Raw genomic sequence first — 15,820 nt, forward strand, 5'->3', positions numbered from 1 at the left:
TGCTAAGGGTTAGTAAGCTGCGGAATGTTGCGATTGGTGTGTTGGGTTTAACGTACACCGAAGCGATTACTAAGCCTGCTTGCTTTATACGAGCGGCTACTATCTGTATGTATGGGTTAGGGGGAATCACTTTGAGTTTTTCTGTGTTTAGCTCTGTGCGTATTAATATTGCCGCTCCTCCGTAACCATCTTCTCTATTGTCCGATATTAGTTCATAGTGTGGGATGTTTATTTTCCCTATGGCTTTATCATCCAACCATGTCTCCTGCAGGCAGGCTACATCGATCTTTCTTTTTATTAGCAATTCTCTAATTTCTTCTTTGTTGGCTCTTAGTCCCTGTATGTTAGCTTGTAATAACGAGAACATGAGACCAAATGTTTAAGTGTGGTTGTGGATGCCTTGTGAGTGGTATTTAGTATAGAATTTTGAATTTATCGTATTCTGATGTGTTATCTTCTTGTGTATTAGTAATTATGTATTCCTCCACCATCATAGTGGGGGTTTTAGGTGTTTCATTAGTAACTTCTATGTATATAGAATCTGGTGATTCAGGTGAACTGATCGTTAGTGTGTCGCTTTTTGTGGGTGTGTTTGTTTGTTCGTTGAGTGTAATCGGTTGATCGATTACGGTTTTCTGTTTATGTGTTTCTCTTGGAGTGGTGGGTTCGGCTGTGTGTGTTTTGTTATTTTCTGTGGTGTTTGTGTTGTTTGTATCATTGGTGGTATTTCGTGAATTTGTTTCTTCTGTCGAGTTTGTACTTACGCTTTTTGTTGCTGATTTTGTTCTTTGTGCATAGGATATGTCTGATGTGTAGATTTTAGGGATTTCGGGACACTGTCGTCTACGTATACGTTTTGCTTCTCCGTATGTTATTTTGTTCACTGTGCGTATTTTACTGATCTCCATTTCGTCACAAAAAACAGGGCAGTTCCTGTCTAGCGTATTGTGGGCATCTCCACATGACACGCATTTTGTTCTTACGCATGACTCTTTGTGCTCCAGTTCACTGCAGTTTGCACATATTTTATCGCGCTGGCAAGATTTTTTTGTATGACCGAGTCTCATGCAGGTGGTGCACCGCATGGGTCTCGGAATGTAGAGTTCCACTTTCAGTGGATACAGTCCGAAATCGACTGTACGTGGGATTCTTCCTGTTTTGAAGGTGACGATTGCTGTGCGAGTATTGGTTAACACATTATTTATCTTTCTTTTTAAGATAATCACCTCTGTTGCCTTCTGTGCTTGAAGTCCGTCCAATATTTCCCCTTCCGTAAGGAATTCGATATCGGGGCATCGAATCACTCCTTTGCTACAATTTAAGGTGGGGTGTTCTAGCGTTTGAACCTGGATCTCTCCTCTGTGATCGGGGATCGATTTTATTTTTTTAATCTTATCTGCTTGTTTCTGGTTGGCCACCTTGATCAGTAGCTTCCCGTCTTTCAAGCGACTGACCAGCATTGGCTTTCCGGAGATCGCATTTTCAATTACCTTTGAGATCAAAAACGGGCTAACTCGGCTTAGATCTCTATCTCGGGTTGTGGATTCCATCACCATGAATACTTCATCCTCCATGATTTCTTTCTCAAATCCTAGGATTTTATTCTTTTTCCCCATTTTCCTTTTAGGTTCGCTTTGGAACTCTAAAATGTCGTAGTAGTTCCCGAGGGGAATGCCCCCCCCTGGGTCCTGGACCCCCATTTTCCACTAGTCACTAACGCACTCTACTTCCACTCCTCCTTTTTTATCCTTTTTTTTTGAAAATACCCTTGTCTTGGTAAGAAACTTTATAATTGATTTTCCTTCTTCACTCTCTTCTCGCTATGCTTGTTGTTGGTCAACCGCTGCTTCGAAAAAACCGTCGTTACTCTTCAGTGTCACACTGTCGAATCAATTTAACTGATTAAAGTAAAATAACGAAACCAACGCCGCCGTCTGGTAGGGAAATCCGGTCTTTACTTTGTCATCCCTCTTGTGTTGTTGCGGTAGAAAACAATGTTCATGAAACCTACTCAAAAGACTTACAACTCCACCATCGTACCACAAAACACACAGCTGCGAATAAATTATTTCATTCAAAGTGCAGAAAAATGTTTGAAAAACATTTGTAAAAGCGTGAGAAAACTGCCGCCAGAGCGAAAGGCGAAATTTGCGGTTCAAATTTGACGTTGCTGATGTGTTGTAAAACGCACACATGCATGCAATTCGTACGCACACGCACACACACCGGTAACATGATCAGCTGTCAAACGGGCTGGCGTAAACAAAACACACAGCAGCAACAGCCCCCCACCTCCCAGCAATTGAGGGAAGGGCTGTAGAGCGCATAAGGGTGCGCAAAGAGGGGTTGATCGCTGTTTTTTGCTTTTCCTTCGCTCTTGTGGTTCGATGTGTCACTCACAATATTGACGCGATTGATTCGAAGGTAGGAGAAAACGCGCACACCACAAGGTTGCTCTGGTGCGGAAAGAGAGTGTTTAAAGCATTGTGTCAACAAACACACAGAGGCCCTGTTTTGTGTTTCACCCTCCCCGGAGACGCTGCATAAAGAAATCGAGAACGCAGAACAAAGTGCTTTGCATCCGAAACGAGATACACACACGACGCACACACACACACGCACTATGCATGATAGTGGGTTGTCGTATCGTGCCGTCATCGTCACCACCATCCCTTGTGACCGTCGATAAGAGAAAGAAAGACGCACCGGCGGACGACGAGAAAGCCCCGAGAGTCCAGAGGCAAAGCAAGTTTGGCGCACATCCTCTTGTGGGCAGCTTCCCTTGCTCCAATGCACTTCCGCCACAGACGAAGACGACGACGCTCGGTGCAATATTCCGTGACACGCTGCTATCACAACGCCGCCCTGGATCAACGTGAAAGTGTTCTACCCCACAGCAGCACCAACGACGCCACCACCATCGCCTAGCTGTGCTTTTCTTCCAAAAGAAAGGAGGGTAAGTGTATGCCAGCGTTAGGTTAATTAGCATTGCCCTTTTAAATCCATTGTTGACTAATATGGTACCCTTTTTTCATTATTTTGCAGTCCACGACGACGACTCGACACCAAGAAACCCCGCGTAAAGCTCCATTGTTCGACTCGGTGAAGGCAAGCGAGAAACCGGAACACACCGCAAGATGAGCTCGGCGGACGATGTACTAACCCTGAGCAATGAGACTGTAGGCAATTCTACCTTTTTCGCGTACCTCGGTAAGCGACCAATATGCTCCACATAGCAACCTTCCACCATCGAAGTAACGATCGATCTCCTCCTCAGGACAATACATTGACTTGGACTACTCGATATGGCTGTCGCGGTTGCTAACGCCGGTGCTGGTTACATTCCTACTGCCTTGCGCATTTGTGCTGTTGATTTACTGTACCATATCATTTCTCTACATTTACAAGCTGCACAGGTAAGCCGGAAAAATCCCAGCACAACTGGAATCAGCAGCGGAATCACTAATACATTCCTCCTTCCCATGGCGCGACACAGTCGCTTTATATTGCAGGTCTACAATGAGGGCGACTTTGACTTCTGGGACGTGGCCCGCACCCTAGTCGCCGTTGTGTGGGATGCCCATGGTTGGATATTTCATGGTAAGAGCTCGCCTTTCGCTTAGCAATTCCTCTCTCCAATACAATCGAAATCCTTCCCCTTTCCCGCAGGATACGAAGTGTGCGGGATGGAAAACCTGCCCGAAACGGGCCCAGCCCTTATCATCTACTATCACGGTGCAATACCGATCGATATGTACTACTTTACCGCACGCATTTACCTGAAGCGGCAGCGTCTGATTTACACCGTCGGCGATCGGTTTCTGAACAAGGTGCCCGGCTGGAAGCTGCTGGCCCGCGTCATGAAGATCAGCCCGGGCACGGTACAGTCGTGCGCGAGCGTACTGCGCGACGGCAACATGCTGTCGATTGCGCCGGGCGGTGTGTACGAGGCCCAGTTCGGCGACAGCAACTACGAGCTGCTCTGGCGGCAACGGGTCGGGTTCGCGAAGGTTGCCATCGAATCGAAAGCGGTATGCGTTCGCGCGCTGTCGCACAACAGGACGCAGCTATTAACGAAGTGGTCTGCTTTTCCTCTCCCTCCCCGCACAGCCCATCATTCCCATGTTTACGGAGAATCTGCGCGAAGGTTTCCGCTCCGTCGGGCTAGCGAAGCGTCTGTTCATCCGGCTGTACAATGCGGTCCGGTTTCCGGTGCGCCCGATCTACGGTGGCTTTCCGGTAAAGTTCCGCACGCATCTCGGCACCCCGATACCGTACGATCCGGCGCTGTCGCCCGAGGATCTGCAGGAAAAGGTCGCGTACGCGATCGAGGAGCTGATCAACAAGCATCAGCGAATACCGGGCAGCATTTTCCATGCGCTGCTGGACCGTTTCATCTCCCCAAAGCCAAAGGCCGGCTGAACCCGCTCGGTGGTGGTGGTGGCAAGCGTTTAATACGTGCGGTTTCCATCCCTTTCCCCTTCCCCTTTCCGTTCCTTTTGGTTCAGTGGGGTATGTGGTCCCTCCCACCCCGGGTAGGTGCTAAATCTAAGTCCTATATAAGCTGTTCAACAAAAACCCACGTAAACAAACGATCAACAAACTACAAGATGTATTTAATATATCTGTACTTAATAGATGTGTACATTACTGATGAGATTGAACCACTTCCAGGCGCTTACTATCGCCCCTTTGTCGCCATTTGCTTAACGTTACCTCCGAAACGTAGTAGTAGCGGGTCGCCAAAACGCGCCAACAAACAAACTCTGCTGCTCTGCTACTCCTGGCCAGGGCACTAGCACTGCCACTTGGCCGCGTACCAATTGAATCGCTCGGTAGCAAACGTAATTCACCAACGAATTACGCGCGCGCGCAGCACTCCCTCCCAAAAATGCCGCTTCTCTAAGCGTGGTGGTCGGGCGCAGAGCATCAACGCAGTAGGCCAGGGTTGCTGTATGCGGTTGCAAATTAGATTAACGGTTGTTTGGGCCTTTTCACCCCCTCCTCCCATCTTTTCTCATCGTACGCGCGCAGAAACAACGCTGCTGGGAGAGAGGCAGATGTGTTGGCAGATGTTTTCTTCGAAACAATTCACAAGCGTGAAGGAGGTAGCTTTTGCCATTCACTTTTGAAACCGTTCCAACCGTTTATTCTAAACCAAAAAAATCATTTAAATATCACAATGAATTTCTTACGAATCCTTTTTGTTATTTTCATTCACAGCCTAAGCCATCTGAATTGCCCGCAAATTCAACAGGTGCATTGCAACAGCACAACTAACCCACCCGTATGGTGTGTGTCTGTGTCTGGTAAATTGGTATCGATTTTCCTTCCCCGGCTGCATATCTTTGACGCATTGGCCAGAGCGCAGTGGCAGAAGCAGCAGGCGATGCAATAGCAACAATAGCAACAAAATAGGCAAGCCTACCCAATCCATCCATCCATCCAAGTAGACAAAGCGGCGAGATAGCTTAAGTAGAGCATCAACCCGTGCGGGAAGCGCGAAATCCTCTTGATAAGAGAGCACCCGGCGGCAGGCGAAGAAGTCCGTTAGATAACCTGCGCTTGCAACGGCGGTAATTTTGCTGTACGGCCCCGTTGCCAGATGCAGATTTTATATAACCTTCACTGCTGCACATAGTGCAAGTGCAGTGCAGTGTGTTATTGCTGCAGTTGGTGGTGGTACACTTGCTTCTCCATGCTGTTGGGCTAGGTCGTTCGTGCTCGTGTGCACAATCAAAGATGGACAACGAAAGCATCTCGCACGCATCGGGCGGACTTGGTAGCACGTTGATTGGTAAGTGAGGCCGCGAAAAATAAAAGACACTTTAACGCTTTAGTTTCCTCTTTTTTTGGCAGCTGCAGTTCCGAACTGGTTCGGTTGGATGCATAATTTATCGCTACCCCTGTTGGTGGTGTTTCTGCTGCCCTGGATGTATGTGCTGCTCATTTTGTCCTCCATTCCGTACCTGCATCTGTGCAATTTTCTGCGGTAAGTCTTGATAATGATGCATTTTGTTTATTGCATTTTAATTTATTATCATTATTCGATTTTAGGTTGCGTTTTTGGAAGCAAAGCAATGAAGATGAGTTCTGGAAAGCGGCTCGATGGCTAATGGCTTACGTGTGGAATCTTCACAGTAAACTGTTTCATGGTAATACTCTAACGTGGTGCTTTTTTTAAATATAATTTAATGATTTTGGCCTTCCACCTTCCACCAGGATACGAAGTAATCGGGCTGGAGCACCTGCCGGAAACGGGTGGTGGCGCACTGCTGATCTATTACCACGGTGCGCTGCCCATCGACATGTACTACCTGACGGCGGAAACGATGCTGAAGTGCAACCGGCTGATTCACACCGTTGGCGATCGGTTTCTGGACCGCATTCCCGGCTGGCGGCTCGTTTCGCGCGTGATGAACGTTACCTCCGGCTCGGTGCAATCGTGCGTGGCAACGTTGCGTGCCGGTGAGCTGCTGTCGATTGCACCGGGCGGCGTGTACGAGGCCCAGTTCGGCGACAGTGTGTACGAGGTGCTGTGGAAGAATCGAACAGGATTCGCCCGAGTGGCGCTGGAAGCCAAAGTGGTAAGCTTAGCAAACGAAGAAGAAGGGGATGGGAAATGAAGCATTCTTTCTTTACCCAGCCCATCATCCCCATGTTTACGGTGAACATACGCGAATGCTTCCGTACGGTATCGTTCGCCAAGTGGTTGTTTGTGCGGCTGTACAGCGTGTTGAAAGTTCCCGTCCTGCCCATTTACGGTGGCTTTCCGGTCAAGTTGCGCACCGTGCTCGGCAAACCGATCCCGTACGATGAGTCGCTCAGCCCGGTCGCTTTGCAGGAGCGCGTGGCGGCTGCTATTGCCGAGCTGGTACGGGAGCATCAGCGTGTACCGGGCGATATACTGCAGGCGATTGGCGATCGATTTGAAACGGTGCACGCCGTGGAGCAGCGTGAAGAGGAGGACACAAAGCTGTGAGCAGGCGGGAGTATTGCGTGTAAGTGGCGTCGTTGACGGTTTTAATCTGTTTTAAAAGTGTGCTAATTAGCTGTGTTGTGTTTTATTTATTGTTTAACAACTTACGAATAAAATTGTTTTAATTGATTTGAAAGTAACCGTAATTTTGAAGTAGGAATTTTAAAGAAAGGCAGGAAATTCAAATTTTATAGCATCCAAACAGCACAGTGGTCGATTATCATACAGTTTTGTTTTATTAAAATATTTTCATTTTAAATCTATTTAACTATACACAATTGTAGACCTATAAACATTATGATTTTGATAAAATTTTACAACTTTTTTAAAATAACATGTCATCCAAATGTCCACCATCCTCACACTGCCCCACAAACCACAATGCACGCGTGCGTCAAAACAACCGCATGTTGCGCGCTCCATTGTCATCCAGTTCAAAACAAAAAGAACTCCCCATTTCCAGGGGGCAACTCTACCGATCCGTTTGGTGTTTAATTTTTATGCATTTTCGAGTGTGTGTTCTTAAACGATGGATGCATTAGATGAGATAGTTCCTTTTCTAGCGAAAACCGCCCGTCTAGATCTGAAGGTTGTATCGCTCTCGCACGTGCTTGGTAGGTGGCAAAATCAAAACAAAACGCGTCATGGTGGATTAATGAACTCTTTCTTTCAGGACTTACTGGCTCCGTGGACGGAATAAAGCTGCTGGTGCAGAATGAAACGTTGCTGAACAACTTGCTCGATCTTACTGGCGAAGAGTCGGTTGCGAAAGATGCAGTGCTGTGCTTCGTTAACATCACGGCGGAAGAAACAGGGGCGGCTGTGGTAGTTGATAAGGTAACGACACATCAAACTCGTTGCGAGCTGTGTTTAATCTGTGCTTTTGTTTTGCAGCTCACCGAACGATTGGTCCCACTGGCGTACGAAGCGGTGCTGGATGAGAACTGCAAACTAAGCGACGCCTGGTGCATGGTGCTGTGCAATATCACCCGCCCCGAGCATCTCGTCGAGCGGGTGCTGGCGCGTTTGCTGGCGATCGAATTTTCCCTCGAAAAGCTTACCACGTGCTTCACGCGCGTTAGCTACAACAAGCAAAAGTGCCACCTTAACTACCTCGGTCCCCTGTTTAGCAACGTGTCGCAGAGTAAGGCGGGCCGCGAGGTGTTCTGTAACCAGCAGACGGGACTGCTGCGACGGTTGCTACCGTTCGTGCATCACGAGGGCAGCATCGTGCGGCGGGGCGGTGCCGTTGGTTTGCTTAAAAACGTTTGCTTCGATTCTTCCGTGCACGAGTGGCTGCTGAGTGAGGAGATGGACGTGCTGCCGTTCGTGCTGCTGCCGCTCGCCGGACCGGAGGAGCTGGACGACGAGACGAACGAGAAGCTGCCGGTTGATTTGCAGTACCTTGGGCCGGATAAGAGGCGCGAGGATGATCCGGACGTGCGCAAGATGTTGGTGGAATCGTTGGCGCAGCTGTGCGCGACACGCAAGGGTAGGTCGTACTTGCGCGACCACGGTACGTACGAGATTTTGCGCGAGCTGCACAAATTCGAGTGCAGTCCCGAGGGTGACAAGGTGGTACTGAACGCGGTTGAGAATGTGGTGGATATTTTAATAAGGTAAGGTGTACGGTGTGCTTGCACGATAAAACGGACACTAATTTAATACTTTTTTCCCAGAACGGAAGAAGAAATTGGCGAGGACAATCTGAAGCAGCTAGAAATTCCGGACGATGTGAAGGCGAAAATCGAAAGCATGACCGATGTGGTGGAAAAATAGAAAAATCAAACCCTATCAAACGAACATGTTTATTGTCTTCGCTTCAGCCGCACCATGTGTCCGTTGGAAATCTTCATCGTGAGAGCTATTTTCATGGTTAAATTCTCCAGCTTCAGGTCGGTGTCGACGCGATAGCTGCGCAACACTTTCAGCAGCATTATCTTCATCGAAATCCAAGCGTACCGTAAACCTACGCAATTCCGCGACCCAGCACTGAACGGTAGCAGGGCAAACGGGTCGTGCCGCAGTCCTTCGAATCGTTCCGGGCGAAATCGATCAGCATCCGAACCCCAGTAGGCGGGATTGCGATGAATGTCGAAAATATCGATGACGATATCGATGTCCGCTGGAAGGCGATACTGTCCCAGGTCCACTTCGGCCGTCGTTCTTCGTCCAACGACGGCCGCTATCGGAAGCAATCGTAGCGACTCCTTCAGGACGAGTTCCATGTAGGTGAGCCGGTTGAGCGTTTCATATCCGATGGATTGCTCCCCTTCCGCACCACACTGCAGTCGTATTTCATCGACCAGCTTCTCCTGCACGTGCGGATGCATCGCAAGGAGTAGGATCGTGTTGGCCACTGTCATAGCGCTCGTTTCATTGCCCGCGAATATGATTGTATTCAGTTCCTGCTCCATTGCTGCGCTATCGAGCATGGCGCTGTTTTGCAGTTGTTCAATCAAACTGAAACGGTGGCTGTTTTCGGTCGCTTTGCGCGCTAAAATCATCTTCGATGGTCGGCAAAACTCTTTCAGTGCTTTCGTTTCCTTACGGTACACTGAGGTCCACCGGTAGAGCCACTGTGGATGAAGGAAAAGGTTGACCGCCCGGATGGTCACGATTTCGAAAAGTCTAGACGGAATGGAAGGGAAACGACGGTAAGATACGGAACTATTCGATGAACGGTGACTTACTCTTCAAGAACCTCCAGGTAGCTGCAAACAGGTTTATCCTGAATGTGCATGTCAGTGCCTAGCGTTGTGGCTAGCAGGAAGGAGTAGAGAGTTGCGTTAGCTTTAAATTCAGGCCATCTATTCAGACCATCTTACCAAAAATCATATCCAGCGTACATCTAGCCGTAAAGCGATATACATCAAACGGCTGACCCTTTTCCGCCACCTCGCCCAATCCTCGCATCATTGCATCGGTCTTTTGCACAAACAACGGTATAAAACCACGCAAAATCGACTGATTGAAGCTGGGCTGAATCAGCTTCCGATGGGCGCGCCACTTATCGGCCGGCAGTGAAAAGATGCCCTGCAGTGGTGTAAACCGATAGAAGCTAGCCTTCTCCACCGTTGCCGGTGAGGTCAGTATGGTTCGGGCGTGGTCGGCTGAGCTCACGATCACGACCGGAACGGGCCCGAGCCAGATGCAGTACGGCGATCCGTACGCACCCGTTAGTCCGATTATCGTCTCCAGATAGCGGGAAGTATCGCGGCCAGGGATAACGTACATTGCGCCGATAAGTGGAAAACAGCGAGGACCGGGTAGACGGCTCAACAGTTTCCATCTTTCTTGCATTTGCCACCAGCGGCAACAGTAGACGGTAACACAAAACAGAGCGCACTGCACGAACGTGTGAAACATTTTGAATGCTTCCGGTCTAGACCGGGGACAGTTTTTATGCAGCATCACAAGTGCAAGACGCACTGCTCTTCGACGCGGGTGGAGGGGGAGGTAATTAATTCGCTACGTACAATGGGTGCGCCTCGATTACCCGGTATCATTGCTGGCCATTTGTTTAACGAATTATCATCCGTTGTTAATTGTCGGCCGTTAGCTGTGAGCATGACACGTGCTTTTCCCGTGCGTAAGCGAGAGAAAAGTGTCACATTAATGCGCGAAACGTGGTAGAAGAGAATGTATCATCGTCTGGTTATTTCTTTGTAATCAAACAACCCCAGAAGATTAGTTGGAGCAATATGAGAGGGCATACATGTCTGCCATGTGCATTGTATTGTGCGTACAGGGGAAGTTAAAATCCTACGTGGTGCATGGTTTTCCTGCCATCGTTTCAAAAAGACTATTACAACGAAAAGATGTGATAAGGTTACGATGTTTGTGCTTTTCTCAGTAGATTTATCTTAATGAGTGTTATTAAAAGGCTGTTTACTCCAACTTGTGAAGTTGTAACTTTCCGAACGTTACTGTTTTCGAGAAGGAGGATATGGATTATTCCCCTTTATGTGAAACTGTGCAATACACGTGTTTTGGTGGATAGAGTCATCTAAATGATGTATGGAAAAACTTCTTAATTTTAGTGCAAAAGAAGAACTCCCTGAACAACGGAAAAAAACGCTAGAAACACAACAATACTTATCTGACCGTTATTTGACGCTTCGCGGTCCACCGGCAAGAACTGTCAAATTTTGCTCGACGGGAAGCCGGGCTCAGCTGTCAACAGTTTCGTTCCGCTGTGGACATCGCTCCGTGACAGTCAAACAAATTCCGCGAAACTCGAAGGATCACGACGGTGCGGGGTTCTGCGCGCTCGACCGTCGTCCGCTGTATTCTTCAGCCCAAACAGGCATTAGTCTTGCTCCGCGTAGTCCGCGTTTCTTTCCCAGCGAAATCACGCGTGCTTGTTTGTTCTATTCATTGCGTATAGAGTGTTGTTGTGCGTGCGTTTTCCGCGTGTTGTGGTCGGTGCAGAAAGTCCCAGAAATAGCACTTTCGGCTCTCGGACACTGTGTAATTGTGTGCATGTTTGTGTGTGCGTGTGCGTGTGAAACAAAAGCAAAACAAAGCATCGGGGCCCGTGTTTGGTGTTGTTTTGTTCGCCAGCAGCTTCACCAGCCGTAGCTGTGTGTGAAGAGGGTTCGTCAGCGAAGGCAGCAGATTCTCCTTCTTGGAACAGCCCCCAAATTACACACATCTTAACTGAGCGAAGGCCAAATGGTGGTTTCTACGCGCGGGGCAAACCACCACTACGTTTGACGCGCAACCCTTGGGACGGGGCGATGCGAGGATGCGAGTCCGAATTTGGCATTAAATAACAATCGAAAATTGAGAAACCAATTAGAAAGAGAGAGAGAGAGAGATCGATAGAGGGATGGAAACGAAAGCATGATAAATGCTGGGGAAACCATTCGGGGGTTGTGAAATTCGATGGATCGGTGAGAAATCGGTGCCCTTTTCTTCACACGTAGGTTCTTCACACACTAGGCACACCACGATGCAATCCACACGATGTTACTGTTGTGGTAAACAACGACGCGCACGGTAGGAAGCAGGAGGAGCAGTGAGGTCGGTTGAGAACGAAGGTGTTTGCGGGTGGTGGTGTGGACATCGATCGCGTGTGTTCCAAAGGTGCAGCAGTGTTGTTCCAGTGTATCCTACGTGTAAGGTGTGTGTGTGTGTGTGTGCAGCGTAGTTAGTGCAGTTTGTTTGCGGCTTGAAGGTCATTTTGAGGAAGCATAGAAAGCATAAAACGGCCCCAGCAGGCCGTGACGTGAAGAACGCAAACCATAAACACGGCAGCGAACGCAGAGTGTACGGAGGAGCTCTGACATAACCGCGGTACGATTGTGTGTATGTGTGGGGCGAGGAGGCTCGCCGGATAGCGTTGTGAGTTCATCGACTGGTCGGGTCTGTGTCCCCCGGTCCAAAGGGTGGTGTGTGCGCGGCGCTGTTGTGTACTGTGTATCCAATTGTGTTGTGTGTCGGCTTCCAATCATATCATTATCACCTCGTTGAGCACGTTTGCCGCCCTCCCCGCGCGCGTGTGTGTGTGTTAATGGGGTTTGTGGGTAGCTTCCGTGCGAGAGGGAAAGTGAAGACATAATACTAATCCGTGCGGCGTAAAGTGACTCACATATCAACCCACCCACCCACACGAACGAGATAAATAAAGAGCACATACACACAAAAGAACGGCGCGACAACATAACACACTATCCCACCACACACCACACTGGCCGTGCAAATGAAGAAGGTAATGATCCCTTCGTTGGATATGAAAAAGAGCATTTCCGTGAAGGTAGATAGTGATCTGACTTTGCTGCTGTCCAGTGGAGTGTACGAAATCAAGAAGATGGAGCCCCGCTGGAGGCTCCGGCGCCCGATCATCGTCGTCTGTCTGTTTCTCGCCATTGCCGGCATCATCGGCTTTGGCTACTACTGTCCGGATCAGGTAAGCAAGCCACAGGGAGAGGGGAGAAGGGGGGGCGTATTTGGGGGATAATTTTGTGTTTTTTCTCTCTCTTTAATTTTAAGGCACTTTTTGGAATTGGATTTGTAAGTGATCCTTCCAGTCGAAAGGGCGATTTTGAACGAATTTAGACGAATGTTAGACCATTGCGACGTTGATGAACTCCTCCACCCTGCAAGGGTCAGCAGCGGAAGGTTTTCTGGTGGCGAAGAACGAAACAAGCTGCAAGCTATTTTAAAGTAGGCGGCGTAATCAAGCAGCGTGATGATGCTCTCCATGAAGACCAAATTGGTCCTCTCTATGTCGGGGGTTGCGATCTTGTCAGGTTTCCTTAATTTTTTGAACCGAATAAGCAGCAGCAATCATCCCGACAGCAATTCCCTTCAACGAGGTGGTGGGCGCGTTCATCAATGGTGGGTAGCGAATGGATAGCTCCCCACACCGCTGGTCCGGATGGACGCTGGGAAAATGAAACGCAGTCGCTGATAAGTTTTTCGGCTGCGGTTTTCCACCGGGCGCTCCAATTTGAGACGGCGTTCACATTTTCACGGAAAGCAAGGGAATGAATGTCTTGATTAAAATCATACACCACAACCACCGCTGCTACAGCCGCTTCCCGCCGGCACATCCTTCTTGTGCTTTCGCGCTATTTGCCGCTGATTTTTTACTTACCGGGTTCTAATAATACGTAGTTTTCTTTCCAATTTTGCGCTGTTGTTTTCGTTCCAATAAAGCGAGTCCTTTTTTTTGGCCTCTAGTTCGGGAAACTATATTCCCGGATTCTTCGCATTGGACGCATTTGAGCATGTTCGGAACGGCTTGCTCTACGCCACGAGAGAACGAGCGTACCGCAGCGGTTAAGAAGGAAGTAACCCCGATCCCCCTGACGTAGGCAGACCGAGCAGCGCGTATCCAATTGTGTTCTGCTCAAGTGGTCTACCACCGGACGGCTTTTTGGGAGTGGGGGGAGGGTTTGTTCCGGCGGCTTTTTGTACCAGCACCACTCGAAAACCCAAGCAAAGCTGCTTGGGAAGCGGCTGTGTGTGTGGTTGTGGTGTGTTCAGGGTCGGGTTTGAGGGACGCAAAACATAGCAAAAGCCAACCCCCTTGCCGGCACTGTTTTGTGTCCGGAGGAAAATGTTGTAAACGGTGCCACTAGAGTGCGCTGGCCCTGCTGCTAGTCCCCGTCCAAAGCTAGAACGGTTGGGACGTTCGAGAATGCGTACTTGCTTCAGAGCGCGCGCGTTGATGTAGGGCAAGTCAAGCGACGTCAGTCGACCTTGCCACATACCAAGGCGTCCTTCGTCCTTTTCGTGGGGTTGATTGATTCCGGTGCTCTTCATCAACCCGCGTGTACCAAGTGGCCACTTCAGCAGGCGGCTGCTGCTGCTGTGCGTGAGTTATGCGCCCAGGCCTGCCCAGAAGAGCTATTGGACGATTTATTTCTTTCATTTTAGCATTCAATCACGAGCATCAGCAGGCTGCCATCAGCAATCAGCTACCGTAGTTTCGCCTGTACAAGAAGACATCCTACACCATCATCCAGGACCTTGAATGTGATCTCATTTGTTGAGCCCGACAGTTCCAATTTCGTTGGACATTTGGAGGGATCGGAGAAGGGGACAACGGGCGCAGGGACTGCCGAATGTCGGAATGTCTTATAAAACGATCAGCTAACCAGAAGCGCTCACCGAACGACAAGCGGAACAGAAAACTGGTGCCATCATCATTCCAAAGGGAAGCATAACATATGTTGTGTGTGTGTGTGTGTATGCTATTGGACACAATTCATGTGGCCCGGAGCCGGCATGCCGTGTGGTTTCGGTGGTGTAGCGTTGATTTCATCATTCATGTCCCGCTTTCCCGCCTCCACTGGGGACCACTGGACACGATCTTCTATCGTGGAGCGATGCACAACCGGGCCGGCAACTGGGCTGGTTGACAGTTTGGCTTGACACTAACCGTTCCCATATCAATCATAATTTCGCAATTTTTGGTATCTCCACTGCTGTGTGGTGGACCCTGGCGACACCGCAAAGGAAGAAGGAGTGTGTTGAGAAGTGCGAAGAGTAAGCGTGAAGATGCGGATGTCTTCTATCACTGGACACTGGTGGGAACCACCGAGAGAGAGAGCTAGCCGCTGTTCCGATGGGATGGGATCGATGGTCTGGTTGGTGTGTGCCATATCTCTCGTTAAGTGTTCCATCGTATGCCATTTGGGACAGCTCAGCGCAACATGTACCATTAAAATCCTGTGCTGTTGTAGCACGCCATCAACATTCTCACGATAGAATTAGAAAAGATGCTTCCAACACCGCTCTAATCAGACGGCCATCTCCATCACCTCGAGTTGATTAGCATTCGCTGGTCGTAAGCAACGAGAAAGAGTTGATGTACTTTTAAGACGTTCTGCTGCGAAGCTGGCGGACGTGCTTCTGCTCTGAAGATGCTCTGCACACCCGGGTCAGATTGGTTGCAATAGTTAGAAGTTAGGTCGCTCATCTCGCTTGCCTGCCAGGGGAGAAGAAGAAGAAGAAAAAAGCCACCCTAAAATACCGAAACTTTCCGCTCGTTCATGCTAACGATGTTTTGATAAAGTTCCTTCAGCCCGAGCCCCGGAGTATTCGGTGTGATGAGAAGTTTGTAGTTTACGTTTACTAAAGCGGGCAAGTAGGGCATTGAGGAGAGGATGGTGGGAATTCGATCGCTGCTGCTGTTGCTGCTACTGCTGCTGCACCAGACAAAATCGTCAAATGTGTCAACAGATGGTGCTCCACTACTGCTGCTACTGCTGCTGCTGCTGCTGGACCGCGCTGTCACGTGTTTTACGTGTCAGTAAACTTTCCACCCCGAAGACGATGAAGTTCCTTCCTTCTTCCCCCCTCGAGTGCGACTCGATCGGATGATGT

At 49.1% G+C, this 15,820-nt stretch overlaps 5 protein-coding genes across 6 annotated transcripts in view; 4 read left to right on the forward strand and 1 right to left on the reverse strand.

The window, feature by feature from the left end:
• The first annotated feature begins 2,321 nt into the window (after positions 1–2,321).
• Positions 2,322–4,664, forward strand: LOC120947506 (transmembrane protein 68-like). The gene is made up of 6 exons (XM_040362884.2): positions 2,322–2,956; positions 3,046–3,210; positions 3,278–3,416; positions 3,497–3,600; positions 3,670–4,031; positions 4,111–4,664. Exons 2-6 carry the CDS (start codon positions 3,138–3,140, stop codon positions 4,420–4,422), a joined length of 990 nt encoding a protein of 329 aa, XP_040218818.2. The 5' UTR covers positions 2,322–2,956; positions 3,046–3,137; the 3' UTR covers positions 4,423–4,664.
• A 329-nt stretch (positions 4,665–4,993) lies between these two features.
• Positions 4,994–7,119, forward strand: LOC120947507 (transmembrane protein 68-like). The gene is made up of 6 exons (XM_040362885.2): positions 4,994–5,108; positions 5,224–5,797; positions 5,860–5,992; positions 6,058–6,155; positions 6,223–6,587; positions 6,647–7,119. Exons 2-6 carry the CDS (start codon positions 5,743–5,745, stop codon positions 6,980–6,982), a joined length of 987 nt encoding a protein of 328 aa, XP_040218819.1. The 5' UTR covers positions 4,994–5,108; positions 5,224–5,742; the 3' UTR covers positions 6,983–7,119.
• Positions 7,120–7,268: 149 nt separating this feature from the next.
• Positions 7,269–8,782, forward strand: LOC120947504 (protein HGH1 homolog). 2 transcript variants are annotated; one of them, XM_040362881.2, is made up of 4 exons: positions 7,279–7,593; positions 7,653–7,816; positions 7,874–8,598; positions 8,659–8,782. In XM_040362881.2, the coding sequence occupies exons 1-4, from the start codon at positions 7,509–7,511 to the stop codon at positions 8,756–8,758; spliced, it is 1,074 nt and encodes a 357-aa protein (XP_040218815.1). In that variant the 5' UTR covers positions 7,279–7,508; the 3' UTR covers positions 8,759–8,782. The 2 variants fall into 2 exon arrangements, with proteins under 2 accessions (XP_049463132.1, XP_040218815.1); XM_049607175.1 differs by having other exon boundaries at positions 7,269–7,593; positions 7,653–8,598.
• LOC120947500 (cytochrome P450 4g15-like) lies at positions 8,767–10,734 on the reverse strand. Its single transcript, XM_040362868.2, has 3 exons — positions 9,808–10,734; positions 9,673–9,742; positions 8,767–9,610 (listed from the first exon to the last, which is right to left on the reverse strand). Exons 1-3 carry the CDS (start codon positions 10,391–10,393, stop codon positions 8,788–8,790), a joined length of 1,479 nt encoding a protein of 492 aa, XP_040218802.2. The 5' UTR covers positions 10,394–10,734; the 3' UTR covers positions 8,767–8,787.
• A 314-nt stretch (positions 10,735–11,048) lies between these two features.
• LOC120947498 (heparan-sulfate 6-O-sulfotransferase 1) overlaps positions 11,049–15,820 on the forward strand; it is a 68,047-nt gene continuing 63,275 nt past the window's right edge. Inside the window, exon 1 of the mRNA XM_040362866.2 lies at positions 11,049–12,893. Within this exon, the coding sequence (XP_040218800.1) occupies positions 12,687–12,893 (207 nt within the window). The 5' untranslated portion in view covers positions 11,049–12,686. The remainder of the gene's footprint in view (positions 12,894–15,820) is intronic.

Source organism: Anopheles coluzzii, chromosome 2 (genome assembly GCF_943734685.1).
Source record: "Anopheles coluzzii chromosome 2, AcolN3, whole genome shotgun sequence".
Classification (NCBI taxonomy): domain Eukaryota; kingdom Metazoa; phylum Arthropoda; class Insecta; order Diptera; family Culicidae; genus Anopheles; species Anopheles coluzzii.

What these genes read in the sequence shown, in the direction of transcription:
- LOC120947506 (XM_040362884.2), top strand. Translation starts at nt 3,138, where the DNA reads ATGAGCTCGGCGGACGATGTACTAACCCTGAGCAATGAGACTGTAGGC. An exon ending in TACCTTTTTCGCGTACCTCG is followed by an intron (nt 3,211 to 3,277) that starts GTAAGCGACCAA and finishes TCTCCTCCTCAG; the next exon opens with GACAATACATTGACTTGGAC. An exon ending in TACATTTACAAGCTGCACAG is followed by an intron (nt 3,417 to 3,496) that starts GTAAGCCGGAAA and finishes GGCGCGACACAG; the next exon opens with TCGCTTTATATTGCAGGTCT.
- LOC120947507 (XM_040362885.2), top strand. Translation starts at nt 5,743, where the DNA reads ATGGACAACGAAAGCATCTCGCACGCATCGGGCGGACTTGGTAGCACG. An exon ending in CATCTGTGCAATTTTCTGCG is followed by an intron (nt 5,993 to 6,057) that starts GTAAGTCTTGAT and finishes ATTCGATTTTAG; the next exon opens with GTTGCGTTTTTGGAAGCAAA. An exon ending in TCACAGTAAACTGTTTCATG is followed by an intron (nt 6,156 to 6,222) that starts GTAATACTCTAA and finishes ACCTTCCACCAG; the next exon opens with GATACGAAGTAATCGGGCTG.
- LOC120947504 (XM_049607175.1), top strand. Translation starts at nt 7,509, where the DNA reads ATGGATGCATTAGATGAGATAGTTCCTTTTCTAGCGAAAACCGCCCGT. An exon ending in ATCGCTCTCGCACGTGCTTG is followed by an intron (nt 7,594 to 7,652) that starts GTAGGTGGCAAA and finishes TCTTTCTTTCAG; the next exon opens with GACTTACTGGCTCCGTGGAC. An exon ending in GTGGTGGATATTTTAATAAG is followed by an intron (nt 8,599 to 8,658) that starts GTAAGGTGTACG and finishes CTTTTTTCCCAG; the next exon opens with AACGGAAGAAGAAATTGGCG.
- LOC120947500 (XM_040362868.2), bottom strand. Translation starts at nt 10,393, where the DNA reads ATGCTGCATAAAAACTGTCCCCGGTCTAGACCGGAAGCATTCAAAATG. An exon ending in TACGCTGGATATGATTTTTG is followed by an intron (nt 9,743 to 9,807) that starts GTAAGATGGTCT and finishes CCTTCCTGCTAG; the next exon opens with CCACAACGCTAGGCACTGAC. An exon ending in TACCTGGAGGTTCTTGAAGA is followed by an intron (nt 9,611 to 9,672) that starts GTAAGTCACCGT and finishes CATTCCGTCTAG; the next exon opens with ACTTTTCGAAATCGTGACCA.